This window comes from Mustela nivalis, assembly GCF_964662115.1.
Source record: "Mustela nivalis genome assembly, chromosome: 9".
Taxonomy (NCBI): domain Eukaryota; kingdom Metazoa; phylum Chordata; class Mammalia; order Carnivora; family Mustelidae; genus Mustela; species Mustela nivalis.
In genome coordinates this window covers 111,518,984-111,538,982 of record NC_139028.1, presented here as the reverse complement: position 1 = coordinate 111,538,982, position 19,999 = coordinate 111,518,984, and the positions used below count along the sequence as shown (strand labels likewise).

At 55.4% G+C, this 19,999-nt stretch overlaps 1 protein-coding gene and 1 long non-coding RNA gene across 5 annotated transcripts; one reads left to right on the top strand and one right to left on the bottom strand.

Annotated features, from left to right (window-relative positions):
* Positions 1-1,285: 1,285 nt before the first annotated feature.
* CHRM1 (cholinergic receptor muscarinic 1) lies at positions 1,286-14,435 on the top strand. 4 transcript variants are annotated; one of them, XR_014316202.1, is made up of 4 exons: positions 1,286-1,895; positions 2,348-2,440; positions 4,469-4,532; positions 7,310-7,433. XR_014316202.1 is itself a non-coding variant. In XM_082748236.1 (3 exons), exon 3 carries the CDS (start codon positions 11,861-11,863, stop codon positions 13,241-13,243), a length of 1,383 nt encoding a protein of 460 aa, XP_082604362.1. In that variant the 5' UTR covers positions 1,294-1,895; positions 2,348-2,440; positions 11,784-11,860; the 3' UTR covers positions 13,244-14,435. The 4 variants fall into 4 exon arrangements, 3 of the variants coding, with proteins under 3 accessions (XP_082604362.1, XP_082604363.1, XP_082604364.1); XM_082748236.1 differs by lacking the exons at positions 4,469-4,532; positions 7,310-7,433 and adding an exon at positions 11,784-14,435 and having other exon boundaries at positions 1,294-1,895; XM_082748237.1 differs by lacking the exons at positions 2,348-2,440; positions 4,469-4,532; positions 7,310-7,433 and adding an exon at positions 11,784-14,435 and having other exon boundaries at positions 1,294-1,895.
* LOC309873179 lies at positions 9,155-12,253 on the bottom strand. Its single transcript, XR_014316216.1, has 3 exons — positions 12,116-12,253; positions 11,228-11,311; positions 9,155-10,390 (listed from the first exon to the last, which is right to left on the bottom strand). It is a non-coding gene; the product is annotated as an uncharacterized lncRNA (long non-coding RNA).
* Positions 14,436-19,999: the final 5,564 nt, after the last annotated feature.

The window sequence follows — 19,999 nt, the reverse complement described above, 5'->3', positions numbered from 1 at the left end:
CTCTGCTTCAGGAGGGAGGTGGCCTGGATGCTTGCTCTACCCGCAGCTGGCTTTGAGACGCAGAGATCCCCCTCATGTACCTGCCACGTGTGCCCACCGCTGGCGTCCCATGGCTGCTGGCCAAGCCCCGGGGACTCCCGTGCCTGTTCCACCTGGCTCCATTGGCAACTGGGCTGCAGCCTGAGGAAGCCCTGGGTTATCCACAGGCCTCCTGATTGAGAGGGGGTGTTTGGTGGGGAAATGGGCAGGGGAAAAGTGGGGGGCAGGTCCCAACCCCTCAGAGCCAAGGGACCTGAGTCCATTCACGTATTAACCACGCCTCTGATCTTCAGTTTTTTTATCTGCATAATGGGACTAATAGATGATCCTTGTCCTTCTATCTTCCACCCCAGAGCTTGGGCATGGCCCAGTGGGGCAGAGGACACAGCAGCCCAGCAGAGGGCTCCCCAGCTTCCCTCCCCAGGTCAGTCCCCCCCCACCCCACCCCCCACCCCCCGGGGACTGTCTCTAGGGCCAAGTGAGGGCCACACAGAACCCTGGGCTCTATGCAAAGGGCCTCCAGAATTCTATCTCTGAGGAAACTCAGCACAGAAATCCAAAAGCCGGCGGGAGGCAGGGGGGTACTGACCAAGCGGTGGGACTAAGGCGGGTGGGGAATAAGGGCATGGTTGTCATTTCCCAGGAACACACCTGTGAGCCCTGAGTGGGAGTCAGGGGAGACAGAATTTGACAAGCTGGGAGGAGAGCTGTCTGTCTGCCTGTCTGTCTGTCTTCCAAGTGGAAGGTGGGGGTGGAGCAGGCAGGGAGGTGGAGGCAGGGAGGGAGAATTAGCAAGTTCCACAGTTGGGCAACACTCAGACACACACCGAATACAGATACACGTGTACACACACGTCCTGGTTCCAGACCAACGGGGCGACACCTGCATTTACACAGGTTGCACGGTATTTGGGGACATTCGCGTGGGGGGGACACTCAGCAGCACGTGTAGTGAGCACACGCCCCCCCCCCACTCCTCCCTTCCAACCAGACCCCTGTATAGCCTCACACCCGGGCTCTGCAGCAGGGACGGGCACAAGAGCACGCAGCCCAGCACGCGGACACGTCTGCCCAGCCCCTGGGGCGGGTGCGCCAGCCCTCTGGGTCTGTTCCAAGTTGGAGCCTCTCACGTGAGGCCCAATGTGTCATTTCCAAACAGAAGGAATCTAGCTAGCTCCTTCGCAGCAGGGAGGAAGGGCAGGGTGTGGGGCTGGGTGGGTGGGTGGGCGCGTGGGCATGTGCAGGGCACAGGGCGTGTATGAGGGAAACAAGCATGTGAATGCTAGGCTGTGTGTGTCGGGACATGGTGTGCACCGGTTGGGGGCTTCTAAGGGTGGGTGGGGGAAGGAGCCCCGGGGAAACAGTGTGCCTTTGTGAGGGTGTGTGTGTGTGTGTGTGTGTGCGCGCGCGTGTGCCGCTGAGTCTGTGTGCAGTGGGTGTGGGTGTTTGTCTCCCTGTATCCGCCTTCTCTCCCGTTCTGGACTTTTAGCCTTCCTGGGCTCATTTCCCCCATGTCCTACCTCCTCCCTCTCCGGGCTCGACTTAGGTGCCCTAGTGGAGGAGGGGGGCATGCTCCAGGACCCAGTCCAACCCCAGACGCTGCCTGAGGCTTCCCTCCAGCTCCCCCTCCCTTCCTTTTCTCCCTTTCCTCCCTCCCTCTCTTTCCTCTCCTCCCTCCCCCCCAAGGCTGGCGTGCCAGGGGGTGGGACATGCCAATCACTGGCTGTGCCTCTCCGGCTGCCAGCACAGGGCGCAGCTCCCCCCCGGGAGCCAGGTGTTTGGGTCCCTGGAGACGCCGCCGGCCCCCGGGGAGGCAGTGGGGCTGAGGACCCTACAGACCCTTCTCCAGTCCCATGGTGAGTACATTTGGAAGGGTTCGGGAGGGGCTCCACCGAGATGGGGGCGGGAAGAGCAGGTCCTGGGAGCAAAGCAGAGATGAGGACTAGGAAATGGGGATGAACTCCGGAGAGAGGAGGGGGCCGAGGAGGGGTCTAGAGACCAAGGGGGCTCTGCAGCACTGGACAGTGGCTGTTCCAAACACCCGGTCTCGTGGCTTTGAACAGATACACCCGATGTTTTTCTGGGGTTCAGCTGGCAGAGAAGATGGAGACCCCTCCCCTTAGGAAACTGGACCGGGAGCCCAGAGGGGCTAAGCCGCCCCCTAGCAGGCAGAGGACCCAGAATCCCAGAGACAGAGTGGAAAGGGCAGGGGGCCAGAGGGCAGCCTTTGCCACCAGCATCCTGTGGGAGGTTGCCCCCCCCCAGCATCGGGGTGCCCGTCCCAGAACCTCCTCCTCTTTTCCCTCAGGGAACCCTGACTCCCACCACCCCCATCCACCTTCAACCCCCCCAAGATGGACTGAACCAGGTTGCTGGCCAGACGGACAAGCTGGATGCCAAGGTGGGTGTTAGGCCAGAAGCCAGCAGGGGACCAGGCCAAGAGCCCCAGGGCTCTCCGGGAACAAATGGGCACATGGAAGGCCACACCAGTCAGGGTACGTGGCCCTGACGTGTGCAAGGGCCCAGAGAGCACTCCCTATGTCCACAGTATCTTGGGCTCCCCCAGAGTAGGTCTCAGTCCTGTAGCCTCTTAATGCATCGGTATTAATGGGCACCCATGCAGGGACCCATCCCAGGAGCCCCCAGACCCCACGATGTAGGGAGGGAGGGGCTGGAGGCCACCAGCTCTGATTCTGCAGATTCGCCAGCTCCCGGGGCCGGCAGCTGGGAAGGGGGTGGTCAGCTCCCATTCGGTCATTCAGACAAGTGCTGCTAAGGGGTTCTCGGTGCTAGCAAGAGGGGCTCACCTCTTGCCACAAAACAGACCTACAGCTCCACCCAGGCTGACCCAACCACCACCAGCCACCCACCCCCCTCTCCCAACTGGCCGGAAGGAGTCAGATTGTCTCCTGTAGCCGGACAGTCTCCTATCCCTGGGTAATCAGCTGCTCACTGAACTGTCAGATAAGAGTTAGTTCTCTGCCCCCTGACCTTAGCCACTGGGCAAGCCATGATCGCTGCTGTGATACAGAACGAGGGGAGGGGAGGGGATGGTGAAAAGGGGCTGTGGAAGATGTGACTCTTGTCTCCCGGGCTGGGGCCTGGAGGTCTGAGAACTAGATCCCCAAGGGCAAAGAGGCGTCCGGAGTGTCAAGAAGGGATTAGGCAGAGGTCACGTCAGCCCTAAAAAGGAACCTCTTCATCGAACAGATGAAGAGACTGAGGCTGAGGAAGGAGAAGGGACATGCTCATGGTCCCAGAAGGGACATCGAGGGTTCCTCCTGGGCTGGGACCCCATTCCCCCCCCACCCTCAGGGCAACGCTGCGCCCCCACCTCCCCGAGAAAGATGACGGGGTGAGGGGAACAGCAAGCCTTGGGAGGCAGGAGCTTGGGCTCCGGAGGGGAGGGCGGGCGGGGAGAGGTGGGTAACTATCTTGCTGGGTTTCTGCTCTGCTGTGATGCCATGGTGATGCCTAGAAGGATGGGGGAGGGAGGGAAAGAGAAGAAAGGAAATGGGGAGGAGAATTCAAGGATGGAAGAACAGGGGGCAAGTGGAGAGGTGGATGAGGGGCGGAGCTCTGATGATGCCACCTGGCGGAGTGAGGTCTAGGGCCCAGCCTGCCGACTGCCTGGCTCTGGCATGGTTTGGCTCAAGTTGGGGAACTGGTTAAAGTCCATCAGCCGTGAGTGTGTTTGGCAGTGGTTCTAGGGCTGACGCTCCTCTTCCGGCTCGGCAGCGCACTTACAAGCCTTTAACTGATGGCTCCTGCTCTCCCCAGGGCTAGTTGGCATTCCCAGTGGTGACTGTTGAGCCTGAAAATGTGGTAAATTGCATGTGTTTGCCCCCTCCTTGCCAAGGCCAGGCATTGGAGGTAGGAGTTTTGTGCACCTTTAATGGGTCAAGAGCTACTTTTAGAGAAAAGTTAACCCAGGGGGAGAAAGCCGCCTGTAACAGGCTGGCTTCTGGATGAAGGGCCCAGCAGAAGGGACCCGTCAGAAGACCCGGCCGGAAGAATGCCCCCCTCCCTGCACATGTGAAACCCCAGAAGCCCAGCCGCACGGACCCTACCTTGTATCTCCCTCTCCCCAGTACTGCTCATTCTCTCCAGTCAGGGCTCCGCCAGCTTCCAGGCCCAGAATCACAAGATGGCTTCGCTCCTCCCTCCTGAGTCTCTTCCCCAGCAACCCCTCACTCTCCCTCTCCCCTTCTCCACCACTCGACCAGGGGTAAGATTCAGGAACCCCAGTGTTCAGGAATCCCTCTCCCCAGCAATCGCTCCGGGCCTCCCCCTTCCTCTTGCCAGCCAGATCCCCAGCCCCTGGGGATCCATCCAAGGCTCTGGCGGTCAGTAGTCTGGCCTGCTGTTCTAGAGGCTCTGACCTCATCCCTTAACCCTTTAAGCCCAGGCTGACTTCTTCCTTCCCCAGCACTGACAGGTTCCCTCCCACGCCCGCGCCTGTCCTGTCACTGTGCTCAGCTTCCCAGCAGCAGGTGAGTCAGGAGGTTCCTTGGTCCGTTGAACAGGTGAGGATGCTCTTGGCCATTTCTCTCCTGTGCTCTCAAGCCAGACAGGGCCTCACCCAGGAGACAGGGACCCGGCAGGTGAGGGTAAGCAACAGCCAGAAGGAGTAGGGGGCATGCTCCTGAGCCTGAGATGAAACAGGAGGACCCCACGTACAAACTCACTTATTTGTTCCACAGAATATTTATGGAGAAACTACGTGTGCCAAGCACTGGGATAAAGCAGCGAATGAGAGCAGACGCAGCCCTTACCCTGCTCCTCAGAGAGCTACGGCTAGACCTCCCCCTTCCATAGCGCTGTCATCACACATCACGCAGATCGACAACAGACACTGTCACACACACACACACACTCACACACGCGTGCGTGCACACGCACACACACACACACACACACACAAACCCAGGCCAGATTCTAAAGGAAGGACTGGTTCTTCCTTGACTCAAACCTCAAACTCTGGGTTGGCCAAGTCCGCCAAGGTGGGCGAGGAGGCTGGGGAGTCCGCCATTCCCACAAGAGCAGATCAGAGTAAGCAGGGGTCCAAGAGGTCTACATCCTGGTTGCATTAAAGAGTTAAGGTCCTTAAGGCCTCAAAACCTGTGTCACCCCTTTTGCAAATTGAGGACAATAAAGCCTGTTTCACAAGGAGTTGTAGCAGGTCAATTTAATCATAACTAGAAAGCTTAGAGCTGGGTCTGATATATGGTAAACAATCAGTGAATGCCAGTTGTTATGATAATATTAATAATATTATTAAAAGCTCCAACAGCCTTCAGCAGGAGGCCACAGTCCTGAGCAGAAAAGCGCCTCCTGCTTCCTCGCCTCCTTCTGGTACCCCAGACGTGACACCCACAGAGGAGAGATTCACCCCCACCATTTTTTTTTAAGATGTTATTTATTTTTTTGACACAGAGAGACACAGCGAGAGAGGGAACGCAAGCAGAGGGAGTGGGAGAGGGAGGAGCAGGCTTCCCGCTGAGCAGAGAGCCCGATGCTGGGCTGGATCCCAGGACCCTGGGACCATGACCTGAGCCGAAGGCAGCTGCTCAACGACTGAGCCACCCAGGCACCCCACCAGCACCCCACCACCATTTCTTATTCCCGCTCAGCAATGCACACATCCTCACACACCATCAGCCTACAGAAGGATTACCAGGTTGAGACAGTGACTTGCCCAAGGTCACATCGCAGGGACCAGAGCAGGCCCCTGGGAATGTTCTCCTGAGCAAATCACTGTCTGAAAGAGGTTTGGGGGGCGGCCTCTGCTTCTGACTGGGGAGGAAAGGCAGAGTTATTGATGACTCTGTCCTTGGGCAGTAGCCCAAGAGCTCAGAAGATCCAGGCAGGGGAAGAATCGGGGTCCAGTTCCCCAGAACCACTACCTCCTCTTTGCCCCCGCTCTCCTGGGAGGCCTTAGTCCCTCCAGCTCCTAGTTGGGGTACAGAAGAGTCTGCCAAGTGGGGAGAACGCAGACCTAGGAGCCGCAGCCCCGGGGCCGAATCCTAGGTCCTCTGCTTCTCACCACTGTGAGACCATCAGCAAGTCGAACTTCAGTGTCTTCGTCTGTGAAACAGAGATAAGACCCCCGCTGGGGTGCCCCATGGAGTACAGGAAATGATAGCGTACATCCAGTGTCTGGCATGCAGGACGTGATTCATGATGGTGGTTATCAGTGTGGCTGTTAAAATGAGTGAGCGGGGAACGCCTGGGTGGCTCAGTCGGTTAAGCCACTGCCTTCGGCTTAGGTCACGATCCCAGCATCCTGGGATCGAGTCCCACATCGGGCTCCTTGATCGGCAGGGAGACTGCTTCTCTCACTGCCTCTGCCTACCTGTGTGTGTGCTCACTCTCTCTCTCTCTCTGATAAATAAATAAATAAATTTTTAAAATATTTTTAAAAGAAAAATGAGTTAGTGGGAGGGATTTCTAGCCCTTAAGGAGGGGGACTGCCTCCAAGGACCACTTCTCATAGATCCTCCATTCCGAAAGCCCTTTTAAAACTCATCAAAGCTGGGGCACCTGGGTGGCTCAGCCAGTCAAGTGTCTGCTTTCGGCTCAGGTCACGATCTTGGGGGTCCTGGGATGGAACCCCTCATTGGGCTCCCTGCTCAGCAGGGAATCTGCACCTCCTTCTTCCTCTGCTCCTCTCCCTGCTTGTTCTCTCTCTCAAATAAATGAGTAAATAATCTTTAAATATATATATATATGTAATAATAATAAATAAAAACACATTTTTAAAAAGAGAAGAAATTTTAAAAAAAACAAATGAGGAATCTAGGACTGGAGCGGGGCTGTGCTGGGGTCTGGACAGCAAGAGGGGGCTGGGCTGTGGGTGGGACTGAGGAGCCAGAAATAAGTCCAGAGACGTGCTTTGGATGCTGTGAACCCCAACAGCTGGCAGATGGTGGCCGAGGAAGGACAGGTTAAACGGTTGCTGAGGATCACACCGCTAGGAAGAGACAGTTTTGAGGGAAGACACACAAAAACTCACTAATCGAGATAAATAATATTGTAATGTTACGTTTTTAAAAATCAACTGACAAAAAAAAAAAAAAAATCAGCAACTAGACAGCCCATAGGCGAGCCGTCTGTTTTTATAAATAAAGTTTCATTGAAACCAGGGCCAAGATCAGGGTGAGTCATGGGTGATCGGATGGTTTGTGCAAGTGCAAGATTGGACCCTGCCTTTCTTTAAAATTTTATTCATGATGGATGGTTGTGCATCAGCTTCCTTTTTTTTTTTAAGGTACTCTCTATACCCAACATGGGGCTCGAACCCACGACCCCGAGATCCAGAGTCATCGAGCCAGCCAGGCGCCCCATCAACTTTTTAAATATTGCATTAAAATATCCACTTTCTTGAACTCTGAGTTTGGGGGCACCTCTGACTTTACACCTGAGGCAAAACTGTCTCCCTCACCCCCCAACCCCAAGCCTAGCCGGGTGGTGGTGTGGGACCAGACAGATGGGAGGCCTTGACGCAGAGCTGATGGCCACACCACGCCCCGGCAGACAGGACGCCCCAGCAGCTGCTTGGGGTGCGGCCTCTGAGGTCAGCAAGTTCATCTTGTCTGACTCTGACTTAGCCTTTTCCCATCTTGACCCAGGGAGCTACGGGGGGCTCCAGAGCTGCCCCAAAGCACTGGAGGTTGAGGGGCTGGGAAATGGAGCCGGCACCCGATAAGAGCCAAGAGACTTTGGAGATACACCATGCCTTCTTCCCCCTTTTCTTTGGGCCTCAGTTGCTCCATCTGTGCAATGGGCACTAAAGAGCACTGAGTTCAGATGAGAGGAGCAGGAGTTGTGCAGGGCAACAGTGTCACAGCTGCTGACATCCACCAGTACCTCCCCAGGGAAAGCCTCCGTGGGCACAGTCCCATGCCAGCCTCCAGCCCAGCACCTGCCTTTGGTTACGGGAAGATAATGCAACAAAATTCAGTAAGCAAGGGGCACCTGGGTGGCTCAGTGGGTTAAAGCCTCTGCCTTCAGCTCAGGTCATGATCCCAGGGTCCTGAGATCGAGCCCCACATCGGGCTCTCTGCTCAGCAGGGAGCCTGCTTCCTCCTTTCTCCCTGCCTGCCTCTCTGCCTACTTGTGATCTCTGTCTGTCAAATAAATAAATAAAATCTTTAATAAAAACAATTCAGTAAGCAAGACAAATAATATTTCTCTTTTTTTTAAATTTTATTTATTTATTTGACAGGCAGAGATCACAAGCAGGCAGAGAGGCAGGCAGAGAGAGAGGGGGAAGCAGGCTCCCTGCTGAGCAGAGAGCCCGATGTGGGGCTCGATCCCAGGACGCTGGGATCATGACCTGAGCCAAAGGCACAGGCTTTAACCCACTGAGCCACCCAGGCACCCCAAGACAAATAATATTTCAGCATAATATTTTTGAAATTCAAATTGGCAGGGCACCTGGCTGGCTCAATCAGAAGGGCACACAACTCTTGATATCAGGGTCATGAGTTCAAGCCCCACACTGGGTGCAGAGATTACTAAAAAACAACAACAACAACAACAAAAAAAACACACAATTTAAGAGATAAAGTTCCAAGGGCACCTGAGTGGCTCAGTCATTAGGCATCTGCCTTCAGCTCAGATCGGGATCCCAGGGTCCTGGGATCAGCCCTACATCGGGTTCCCTGCTCTGTGGGGAGTCTGCTTCTCCCTCTCCCACTCCCCCTGCTTATGCCCCCTCTCTCGCTGTCTCTCTCTCTGTCAAATAAATAAATAACATCTTTTTTTTTTTTTAAAGAAAAGACAGATAAAATTCCAATTGGCAAACTATGATAGCCTCCAAGCCAGCCATCGGTTTTTATAAATACAGTTTCAGTGGAACGAAGTGCTTGGGCTCAGATCTTGGTTCCTACCTTACCTGCCTGATCTTGCTTTTCCCAACCTCTGTTTTTCACCTGGGAAATGGAGAGAAGAGCGACCCCTAGGTCACGTGCTTCCCAGTTAAGATTAAATGCAGTAATGCACAAAAGTGCTTTCAGCAGCGACTGCCACTCAGGGAACACTGAATAGTAACAATGATCATTATCGTTGGCAGTTGCTATTGTCATAGTATTCAAAATTTCTTTTAAGTTTATTTAAGTAATCGCTACACCCAACGTGGGGCTTGAACTCATGACCCCAAGATCGAGAGTCACATGCTCCACCGACTGAGCCAGCCAGGCACCCCAAGAAATTTTTAATCAAAGGAGCAGACACTTGGGGTGCCTGGGTGGCTCCGTCAGTGAAACTCACTCAGCCGACTCTTGATTTCGGCTCAGGTCACGATCCCAGAGTCCTGGGATGGAGCCCCATGTTGGGCTCCCTGCTCATCGAGGAGTCTGCTTCTTCCTCTCCCTCTGCCCCTCCCCCCCTTCCCTCTCTCCCTCTCTGTCTCAAATGCATAAATCTTTTTTTTAAGATTTTATTTATTTATTTGACAGACAGAGATCACAAGTAGGCAGAGAGGCAGGCAGAGAGAACTCAGGTCTCCCCACTGAGCCCCGATATGGGACTCAATCCCAGGACCCCAGGATCATGACCTGAGCCGAAGGTAGAGGCTTTAACCCACTGAGCCACCCAGGCGCCCCTCAAATACATAAATCTTTAAAAAAAAAAAAAGAAAAGAAAAGAAAAAGGAGCAAACCCTCGTAGGAGGAAGCCCTCACCGGCACACATACTAAGAATCAACGGGAACCAAGTTCAGGCCTGTGGTGCCAGGCCTGCCCCAGGCACTCTTCATCTATAGACCCATTTCAGCCTCACAATTCCTTGATTTATCCGCCAGGGACTAGTGTCATTCCTGTTTTCCAGCTGAGGAAACTGAGGCACCCAGCAATGACACCACCAGCAGCGATCCCATACCCTGGAAATAAATGGTACAGCCTGGGTCCCAGCGGAGCCAGTGTGACTCAGGCTGTCCAGGCCCTTCCACCATGACGTGCTGTGTCCTCCTGACGTGCAAACGACCCAAGACGCACAAGCACACGCTGACAGCGACGGTCCTTCTCACTCCTTCTGTCACACTCCCGACTGCCATCCTGAAAGTCCCTCTCACGCCCCGACCCCGTGACCGGTGGAGATGACCTCAGCCACACACCCTCGGTCACAGGCTGTCACAGCGGCCTGTCATGCCCTGACCTCCTCACAGGCACACAGCGCCCTCATCTCTCTGTCAGAGACCAGTTCCTGAGGAACACCAGAGCCCGGTGCCCGATGTCTCTCCCTTGAAATTTTTCCAATGATACAACCCCTGAAACCATAGCAGCATGTGGGGAGAGACCCCAGTCTTCCAAGGACAGACGGATGCCTGAGGCCCGGGACAGGAAGGGACCTGCCAAAACAAAGAACAGCAAAATGGTGGCTGAGCGGTGGGGTTCTCCGGCTAAGGTTGCTAAGAGACCCGGCTTTTCCCTTTACACACCTTTAGTCCTTTAGTGCCTGGGCTGGACTCCAGTTTCAAGAAAAATGTGGGGGAATCTTCCTTTTCCCCTTGCTGCCCCTCACTCAGCTTGGACCCAGGAAGAGAGTGGGGAGACAGAAGGGGGCTCCCATACCTCATCAGGGGCCAGATCCCTGCTGGGAGCTGAGGCCCTCAGTTTCCCTGCCAACAGCGCCCCACTACCGTGGCCTGCATTCACTCCAGACTCTTTTTCATTTTTTGTTAAGATTTTGTTTCTTTGTCAGAGAAAGAGAGAGCATAAGCAGGCAGAGCGGCAGGCAGAGGGAGAGGCACGTTCCCCACTGAGCAGGGAACCCAACTCGGGACTCGATCCCAGGACCCTGGGATCATAACCTGTGCCAAAGACAGATGCTTAACCGACTGAGCCACCCAGGAGCCTGTCCCTCCAGACTTTCTACCTCCAGACAAGCATTTAGACCCAGAGCAACTTACCCAGCTGCCCTCCGAGAGGGGTTGATCCAGCTCCAAACTCTGCCTTCCTCCTCTCTTTCTCTCTCTCTCTCTATCTCTGTGTCACACACAGACACACATGCGCGTGCTCTCACACATACACCCAGGGAAACATGCAGTCACGGCAACATAACCTCCCCCTTATCTTCTCTAGAGCCTTGCCCCGGCCTTCCCATCTCGCCTTATTTGATGGAAGAATCCTGCTGGAGCTCCACATGCTCAAAGTAAAAGAGAGACGTGGGTTCTAACCATACTCACCTCCTCTGTCGCTGTGGCCTGCTCTAGTGGCCGCTTGGAGCCACGGCTGCCTCGGGGAAATGGGGAGCCTAAGAGACCTTCCTCCTAGAGATGTACGACAGTTAAATTAGGTAATTCAGTTAAGTGCTTAGTCCTGTGTGTCTGGCATGTAGTAACTACCTAGTAAATGAGAGCTTTAATAAAATTGAGTGAAGTGCTTTGAAAATTTGGCAGTGTTGTATACAAAGCCAGTCTCCCGACTCCTGCCACAGGAGTGAAGCAAGACAGGAATTAGTAGCAATTTCCCAATGAGAAAATTGAGGCTGGGAGTCTGAACGGTGAAGCCAGAGGGAGGATTCCATCTCTGGATTCCAAATCCCCACCCCCCAGGGCTGCTGGCACATCCATTCACGGCTGGGAAGGTGCCTTATGAATGACTGCGAGTGGCCGCGGGTGAGAAGGGATGACGTCTCGGCTAAGGGTCCAAGAAGGCAGAGGCCGTGTCCCCAGCACCTTCCACCCCAAGCTATCAGAGACGAGCAGCAACCCAACCAAAGCTCGTGTCCTCTTGTTCCAGGTGATGACCTCCCCCTGAGGAAGCCCTGTACCGCGACTAGAGGAAGGGGCTGCCCCCCCCAACCCCAGCCCACCACCATGAATACCTCGGCCCCACCCGCCGTCAGCCCCAACATCACCGTCCTGGCACCGGGAAAAGGACCCTGGCAAGTGGCCTTCATTGGGATCACCACAGGCCTCCTGTCCCTGGCCACAGTGACAGGCAACCTGTTGGTACTCATCTCCTTCAAGGTCAACACTGAGCTCAAGACAGTCAACAACTACTTCCTGCTCAGCCTGGCCTGTGCCGACCTCATCATCGGTACCTTCTCCATGAACCTCTATACCACGTACCTGCTCATGGGCCACTGGGCTCTGGGCACCCTGGCCTGCGACCTCTGGCTGGCCCTGGACTACGTGGCCAGCAACGCCTCCGTCATGAACCTGCTGCTCATCAGCTTCGACCGCTACTTCTCCGTGACCCGGCCCCTGAGCTATCGAGCCAAGCGCACACCCCGCCGGGCGGCCCTGATGATCGGCCTGGCCTGGCTGGTCTCCTTCATCCTGTGGGCTCCGGCCATCCTCTTCTGGCAGTACCTGGTAGGGGAGCGGACGGTCCTGGCCGGGCAGTGCTACATCCAGTTCCTCTCGCAGCCCATCATCACCTTCGGCACAGCCATGGCCGCCTTCTACCTCCCGGTCACGGTCATGTGCACGCTCTACTGGCGCATCTACCGGGAGACGGAGAACCGGGCCCGGGAGCTGGCGGCCCTGCAGGGCTCCGAGACGCCCGGGAAGGGGGGCGGCAGCAGCAGCAGCTCTGAGCGGTCCCAGCGGGGGACGGAGGGCTCCCCAGAGACCCCTCCGGGCCGCTGCTGCCGCTGCTGCCGGGCGCCCAGGCTGCTGCAGGCCTACAGCTGGAAGGAAGAGGAGGAAGAGGATGAAGGCTCCATGGAGTCCCTCACGTCCTCCGAGGGGGAGGAGCCCGGCTCCGAGGTGGTGATCAAGATGCCCATGGTGGACCCCGAGGCCCAGGCCCCGGCCAAGCAGCCCCCCCGGAGCTCCCCCAACACGGTCAAGAGGCCAACCCGGAAGGGGCGCGAGCGGGCGGGCAAGAGCCAGAAGCCCCGGGGGAAGGAGCAGCTGGCCAAGCGGAAGACCTTCTCGCTGGTCAAGGAGAAGAAGGCGGCTCGGACCCTGAGCGCCATTCTGCTGGCCTTCATCGTCACCTGGACGCCGTACAACATCATGGTGCTGGTGTCCACCTTCTGCAAGAACTGTGTTCCCGAGACCCTGTGGGAGCTGGGCTACTGGCTGTGCTACGTCAACAGCACCATCAACCCCATGTGCTACGCGCTCTGCAACAAAGCCTTCCGGGACACCTTCCGCCTGCTGCTGCTCTGCCGCTGGGACAAGCGTCGCTGGCGCAAGATCCCCAAGCGCCCGGGCTCTGTGCACCGCACCCCCTCCCGCCAGTGCTGAGGGCCCCTAGCCGGCGTCCAGGCCCGCCACCCCAGGCCCTGGGACAGCCCAGCAGGAACGAAGCAGGCAGGGGCTGCGACCTCAGACCCAGGGCCCTGCTCTGTCCTCACCAGGCTTCCAGGGGGCGGGGGAGAGCCGTAGGTCACCTTCCCGGACAGCCCAGACAGACCCTGCCAGCTTTCCAAACTGTTGCTATTCCCAAGCAGGGAACGAACCTGAACCGGGGGAACTGGTTTTTCTGTTCCCTGCTGGGTGGGAATGGGCTGTCACCAGGAAGAAGGCAGGGGAGGGGAGGATCCAAGCTTTTAGATCCCTTGTTTGCCTTCAGGCAGGAAATCCGTGGGGAGCCAGCAGGCCAGGCCAGGAGTAAGTAGGTTCACATTTCAGTCATCCCTGGCCCAGGGGCTGGCCCCATGGGGGGATGGCGGTGGGAGATGGTACCCGGCCCCACCCCACTCCCGGGCCAACAGCAGGGAGCTGATGCCAACCCCTGAGAGGAAAGCTTGGCTCCAAGGCAGCACCCCCTGGCTGGATACTGGGTATCCCCTCTCTCCCCGGGCACAGCCCCCCCACCCCCCTCACCTCCACCCCCCACTCCATCCCACCCCACCCCTGCCGCGCCCAAGCTGGGTCCTAGGCACACTCTCCAGGGTTGTCTGAACTCCCTACAGATGTCCCCAGAGTGTCCCCACAACAAACGTCCAAGCATCAGCAGGACAATGTCACCAGAAGAGACCAGCTTGGCTGCCGTCACACACCAAGTCCCGAGACAGGAGCAGGACCAGGCTCCAGGTGTTCTGACTGTCCCACTCTGTCGTTTCCCTGGGAATGAGGGGCAGGGGTGCCTGCTGTCCAGCCCCACACCCATACCCTCTGCCCCAGAGAAACCCTCGGTCCCTCCCTCCCTTCCTGGCTCACAGCCGCCACCTGATGGACTGCTCCACGCAGGCCTAGCCAGGTCTCCCGCATGCTGCCTGCGTCCAGCCTGCCCCACACAGGCCTGGCCCAGCCGACGGGTCCTCTCCTGTGAGCTCCCAGTCCAACCCGTGCATGGCCTCCCAGCCGCCCTAATCTCCGGACCCAGCCTGCCCCCCCCCCCCCCCCCCCCCCCGCCATGTTCTTTCCTTTTATTCTCAGCAAGTGCTGAGTCTGTGAATAAAGCCACATACCCAGAGGGCACTCTGGGGCCTTCTTCCCTGTGTTGGATCGTGGGCCTGGGCTTAGGCCAGGACAGAATGGGACAGAGAGGGCCCAAGTACTGTGCAACAGGCAGTCCCAGGAGGGGCAGCACTGAGTGTCTCGATCTGAAACCCGTGGGCCCCAGCACTCCAAGGTCCCCGGCTCAGGTGAGTAGGTCGTTCATGGGCGGTAGGGAGGCCAAGTAAAATACATTGCCCTTGCCCGTAGGCCAGCATATGCTCTATCAGCTTTGTCATATGTGGCTGCTCTGGGGGCCTACTAGAACCAGAGAGAGTAGAACTGCTGCAAGGCTCCATTTACAGATGGAGAGACCAGGGCCCGCTTACCCAGGAGGACCATTCAGGGTTAGCCTACAAAGCAACACCCAGCCTTCCAGGCCATTCACAGCCTCCTGACCCGTGGACTAGGGAGAGGGGACACTTGGGGTCCAGACCAAAGCACTCCATAAAGGGGACCCTCAGGCCAGGTTCTAGGCATCTCATGGGTGAGGGGGCCCTAAAGCTTAAAGCAAAGGAATCTTCCAGAGGTCAGCCCCACAGCACAGAGTAGTGGTTCTCGGGGTCCTCAGGAGCACACTTAGGTTCAATGATTTGCTAGAAAAACACACCTAACTCAGCAGAGCTGTTACACTCATGGTTAAAATCTATTACAGTAAAAGAATATAAATTAAAATCAGCAGAGGAGGGGCGGGACGCCCGGGTGGCTCAGTCGGTTAAGCATCCCAACTCTTGATTTGTGCTCTGGTCATGATCTCTGGGTTGTGGGACGGAGCCCTGCGCTGGGCTCCACACTGGGCGCGTCTGTCCTTCCCCTGCTCTCTCTGTATACTCTGACTCCCCCTCTTTAGGGGAAAAAAAAAAAAAATCAGCAAACGCTAATAACACATAGGGCAGAGTCTAAAAGAGACCAGGTGCAAGCTTCCAGTTGTCCTCTCCCAGCAGGAGTCATGGGGTCATTTAAGAAGTCTTTTAAGCCTTCCATGTGTGACAACATGCATGAAAGATTACCAACCACAAAGCTTACCTGAGCCTTGGTGTCCAATGTTTCTACTGGAAATTGCTCATGTAAGCCTGGCTGACCCACTTGGCTGGCCTTAGTTACTCAGTGTCCAGCCCCTCCGAGGCTAATCTGATACCACAAGACCCAGGGCCCTCAGGTAAACAAAGACACTCTTATCAGGTGGGATATTCCAAGGGCCTGGGGTGATCTCCCACAACCCTGGACGAGGACCAAACCTTTCTCCAGAATGTGCCGGGTTTGGACCACCCAGACCTCCCGAGTTAATCCTTGAAGACACCACCGTCCTGACCAGTAGCATTAGTATCACTCAGGAACTTGTTAGATCTCTAAGTGGAGTCACCCCAGGGTTACTGATCCAGAAACTCTAGGGGTTGAGCGAGCCCAGCCTGTGCTTCAACAAACCCTCTGGGTGTGCTGATGCAGGCTAAAATTTGAGAAATGCTGGTTAAAGGAATGAGGTCCTGGGTGGGCTGAACTTTTTACAGAGAGGGCATAGAAGGTCACCCCCACACACACAGCAGTCAGCACCCCAGAAAAGGGGAAGCTTCCCACACTATGTCACCTCTAGACGCTGGGAGCACCCATTCTTCACCACTGCTCCCTTGTAGCCCTGAGCCCCCTTTAGGGTTCAATGCCCGGCCCTGTGGCAAAGGCACTGGAAAAGCAGTCTTGGCGGCAGAGAGAGTGAGGAAGCCGAGCAGCAGCCTTAGGAGGAGAGGAGCTCTGGAATCCGGAAGCCAGGAGAGGGAGGTCAGAGCTGGTGTTCCCATCAGGAATGGGGCTAGCGGTTACACTTGTCCCTTGTCGCAAGCGCGAGTCCTACCTTGCCCATGGCCCCCACCAGGCAACCCTAGGCAAGTCTCTTATTTTCAGTCTCCTCAAGGGGAAGGAGCTCCTGGCAGAAGAGAGAAGAGGGCTGGAGAGATTAGGAAGAAAGCCCTTCCCAGGCTCTGCGAGCAATGACCAGTGTTACCAGAGTTCGAGGCTGTTCGGGACCCACACATTTCCCTACACCTCCAGCCGTGCCTTTACCGAGTCCAGAGGCCCATCCCCCACCCCCGCCTGGGAGGGGGTGTTGTGGGGGGAGAAGCGGGTCTTGCTGAAAGGAGTGTCGGGGGCAAGCCTGGGTCCGGGAGGACTTGCAGTCCACGAAGGCAGCATCCCAAACATGGGGCCTGGGCCCTGCAAGCCTCTGTAGCAAGAGTCCTTCAAAGCCAGCTGCCAGAAGATGGAGGAAATGGCTTGAGGCTGACAGGAGAAGGTGGCTGGATATGGCGTCAGTCCACCCCAAACATCCCAAACCACCCCCCCCAACCCCAACCCCCACCACCCTGCCCTGAAGGTGTCTTCCTTGGCCCTGGGAACAAGGGCTGTTTCCAACGTGAACAGGAAGTGAGGAAAGAATGAGGTGGCTTTGTGAATGCCACCTCCTGCCCCTACCAAGTTGGAGCGGGCCTAGAGAAGGGGCACCGGGTAGGACTTTGTCGTCCGGGCTGCCCCCTCCCCGCCACCCCGCGGTTCTCACCGTATCACTTGAGCGCCATCTTCTGGCAACCTAGGGAATTGCCCTGCCGAGACTCGGCGCTTAAAACCTGCCAGGGGTTTCTTCCCAGAGAGCAGGACCCCAAGGCAAAAGATAGAGTAGATCGTTGGCCACCTCAGCAACTGCCCCACATCTTGGCAGGAACCCGAGGCCCGGGAAGGACCAGTTCACTTGGCTACCAGGCTAAACCTGCTGGGGCAAGCCTGTCCTCCTGTACGCCGGCTTCACCAGACAAGTAAGAGACGGATGGGGGCAGGGGGGTGGGGGGGTGCTTGGCATGGAGGGACAGCCCAGCCCCGCCATGTTCTCCCAGGGCCTCCCCCCAGGCTTTTGGAATCATCAGTTTCATTTCTTGGAGCCGGGTTCTGATTGTACAGAACAGACACTGATCTAGCTGGACATTTAGACAGGGTACCGCCTACCTTTACAGCACCAAAGCCTTTGGAATGGCAGGTGTCCCACACCAGCCGCAAGCTCCAAAGACTTTGAGGTGATGCCTTTGTTCTTTGCATCTTTAACACACACAAACTGCCTAACTCCAGGAATCAGACTATCACACAAAATAAGTCCTACAGGTCCGGGTACGCCCCCCAGTTCTACTCCCCCTCCCGGTGTCCCTGGCCTGGCTAGCACCACCATCCACGCAGCACTCAATTCAGAAATCTGTGCATCATCTTGGACTCCTTTTCCTTCTCAATTCCCTGTACCAGTTGGTCAGTCCACCTTCTGAACAGTTCCTAAATTCGTCCAGCGCTCCCTGTCTGCCCATCACCACCCTAGTGCAACAGTGCCTGAACTGCTTAAAATAGCCGTTAATTCGGGGGTTAACAAACCTTTTCTATAAAGGGCCAGATAGTAAATATTTTAGGTTCTGTGGACCAAGAGGCAAAATTAAGGATATTATGCAGTTACTTACATATTATAGTCGCTGTCACAACTGTTCGGTTGTGCCATTGTAGGAAAAAGCAGCCATAAACAATACCTAAGTGAATGAACATGGCCGTGTTCCAACAAAACTTTATTTAAATTACACTGAGCTTTGAATTGCATATAATATTCATGTGTCACAAAACCTTATTCTTCCTTTGATTTTTTTTTCCCAGCCATTTAAAAATGCAAAACTCATTCTTAACTTACAATGGGTACAAAACCAGGCCAACCAGCCGTAGTTTGCCAACCCCTGACTTAATTGATCCCATTCCCGTTCATTCTCCACGCTTCAGCCAAGGGGATTTTGCCAAAACATAGATCTGATGCTGCCAATCTTTTGCTAACAACTGGCCAATAGCTTGAGATAAAAATGCAAGGCCATCAGCCTCCAACAGCCTTCCATCCAGGCTCTTCTGTGACCCCCTCATCCCATGAACCCTAGACAGCCCCGGAAATTCCCCTGGTCCTCACACAGGCCCCAAGCCCACTCATTCATGCTTTTCACTCCCTCTAGTTCCTCTATCTGGAATTTTCTTGCCCCACTAAAAATTCTGTTTTCTTTACACTCTACTCACAAAATTTCTGACACCAAATAGCAGTTGTTTGTTTGTTTGTTTGTTTGTTTGTTTCCACATCAGCTAATTCTCCAACATCAGCCAGGTGTCCAACAACTGATTCTGACACTATCTACCTGTAGTTAACATCAGATCCCACGGGCTAAGGGCTCAGGGCCACGAGACTTCCCCCTCATTCCACCAATCTCAAGTAGTGGGTCGTGAGGGGACCCAGACTTCTGTCTGATTTGGCTACAAGTTGGGAATTCCCACAACCCCCTCCTCCGGTTCAATACTTTGCTCAGGGAACTTGGATAAACACATTTACGGGTTATATGATGGAGACGATAAAGGAGAATGGACAGAGGAACAGTGAAGTCCAGAGGGTCCCGAGTCAGGACCTTCTGTTCCCATGGAAGCGGGGTGCACCCCCTTCCCAGCACAAGAATGTGTTCACTGACTGGGGACCCCTCGAACCCCATACTGCCGGGATTTTATGGAGGTAAGTGTGGTGGATTATTAATTCAACCTCTAGCCCCTCTCTTCTCCTTGGAAGCTGAAATGGGCGCTCAAAGTTCCAAGCTCCTAAGGCCCCTCTCAAAGCTATCCAGGAGCCTAACAAGAGCCATCACATTAGAAAAAAAGGCACTCCTATCACCCAGGAAATTCCGAGGGATTTGGGAGCTCTGTGTCAGGAACCAGGATCAGAGTTTATGACAACGATGAAACCGTTGGTGTGGAGGGACCCTACAGAGCTCGAGGGGGATAGGAGGGCTGGTTGCCAGAGGACCCAACCCCTAAAAAGAGGCTTGCAACTTTCAGTCCCACCCATGACCTCGGGGAAGGGAGAAGAGCCAGAGATTTCCTTCCGATCACTACTGGCCGAGGACTTGATCCGTCATGCCCTCATGATGGCATCTCCATAAAAACTCCTAAATGACAGAGAACAGGGAGCTTCCAGAACTGCTTACACATCAAGGTGCTGGGAGGGTGGTACGCCCAGAGGGCATGGACGTTCCCTGGGCACCTTCTCTCCCCCGAACCTTGCCCCTTACATCTCTTCTATGTATCCGTTCCTGAGTTGTAACTTTTATAAGAAACTGTTAATGGTAAGGAAAGCACTTTCCTGAGTTGGGTGCATCGTCCTAGAGAATTCTGAAACCCATGGAGCCCTTTGAATTGTTAGCCCGTTGGTCAGAATTTCCGGGGACAACCTGGCACTTACGACGGGCATCTCAAAGAACGGCAGTCTGGGGGACTGAGCCCTTAGAACTGTGGGATCTGAGAGGGACCCTGGTAGATAGTGCCAGAATTGCATTGAACTGTAGAAGAATTGAACTGAATTGTAGGAGAAGTTGGCTGGTGTGAGAAAATACACACACACACACACACACACACACACACACAATTTGGTGTCGTAAGTTTTGTGAGTAAAGAGTTCAGATCATCTCCTACATGAGGAAACTGAGCTAATGGGTTTAGACGGGGCAGAGCCAATGTCATGATCTC

Bases quoted from the DNA above. Each gene is read 5' to 3' on its own strand.
- CHRM1 (XM_082748237.1), top strand. From the start codon at position 11,861: ATGAATACCTCGGCCCCACCCGCCGTCAGCCCCAACATCACCGTCCTG.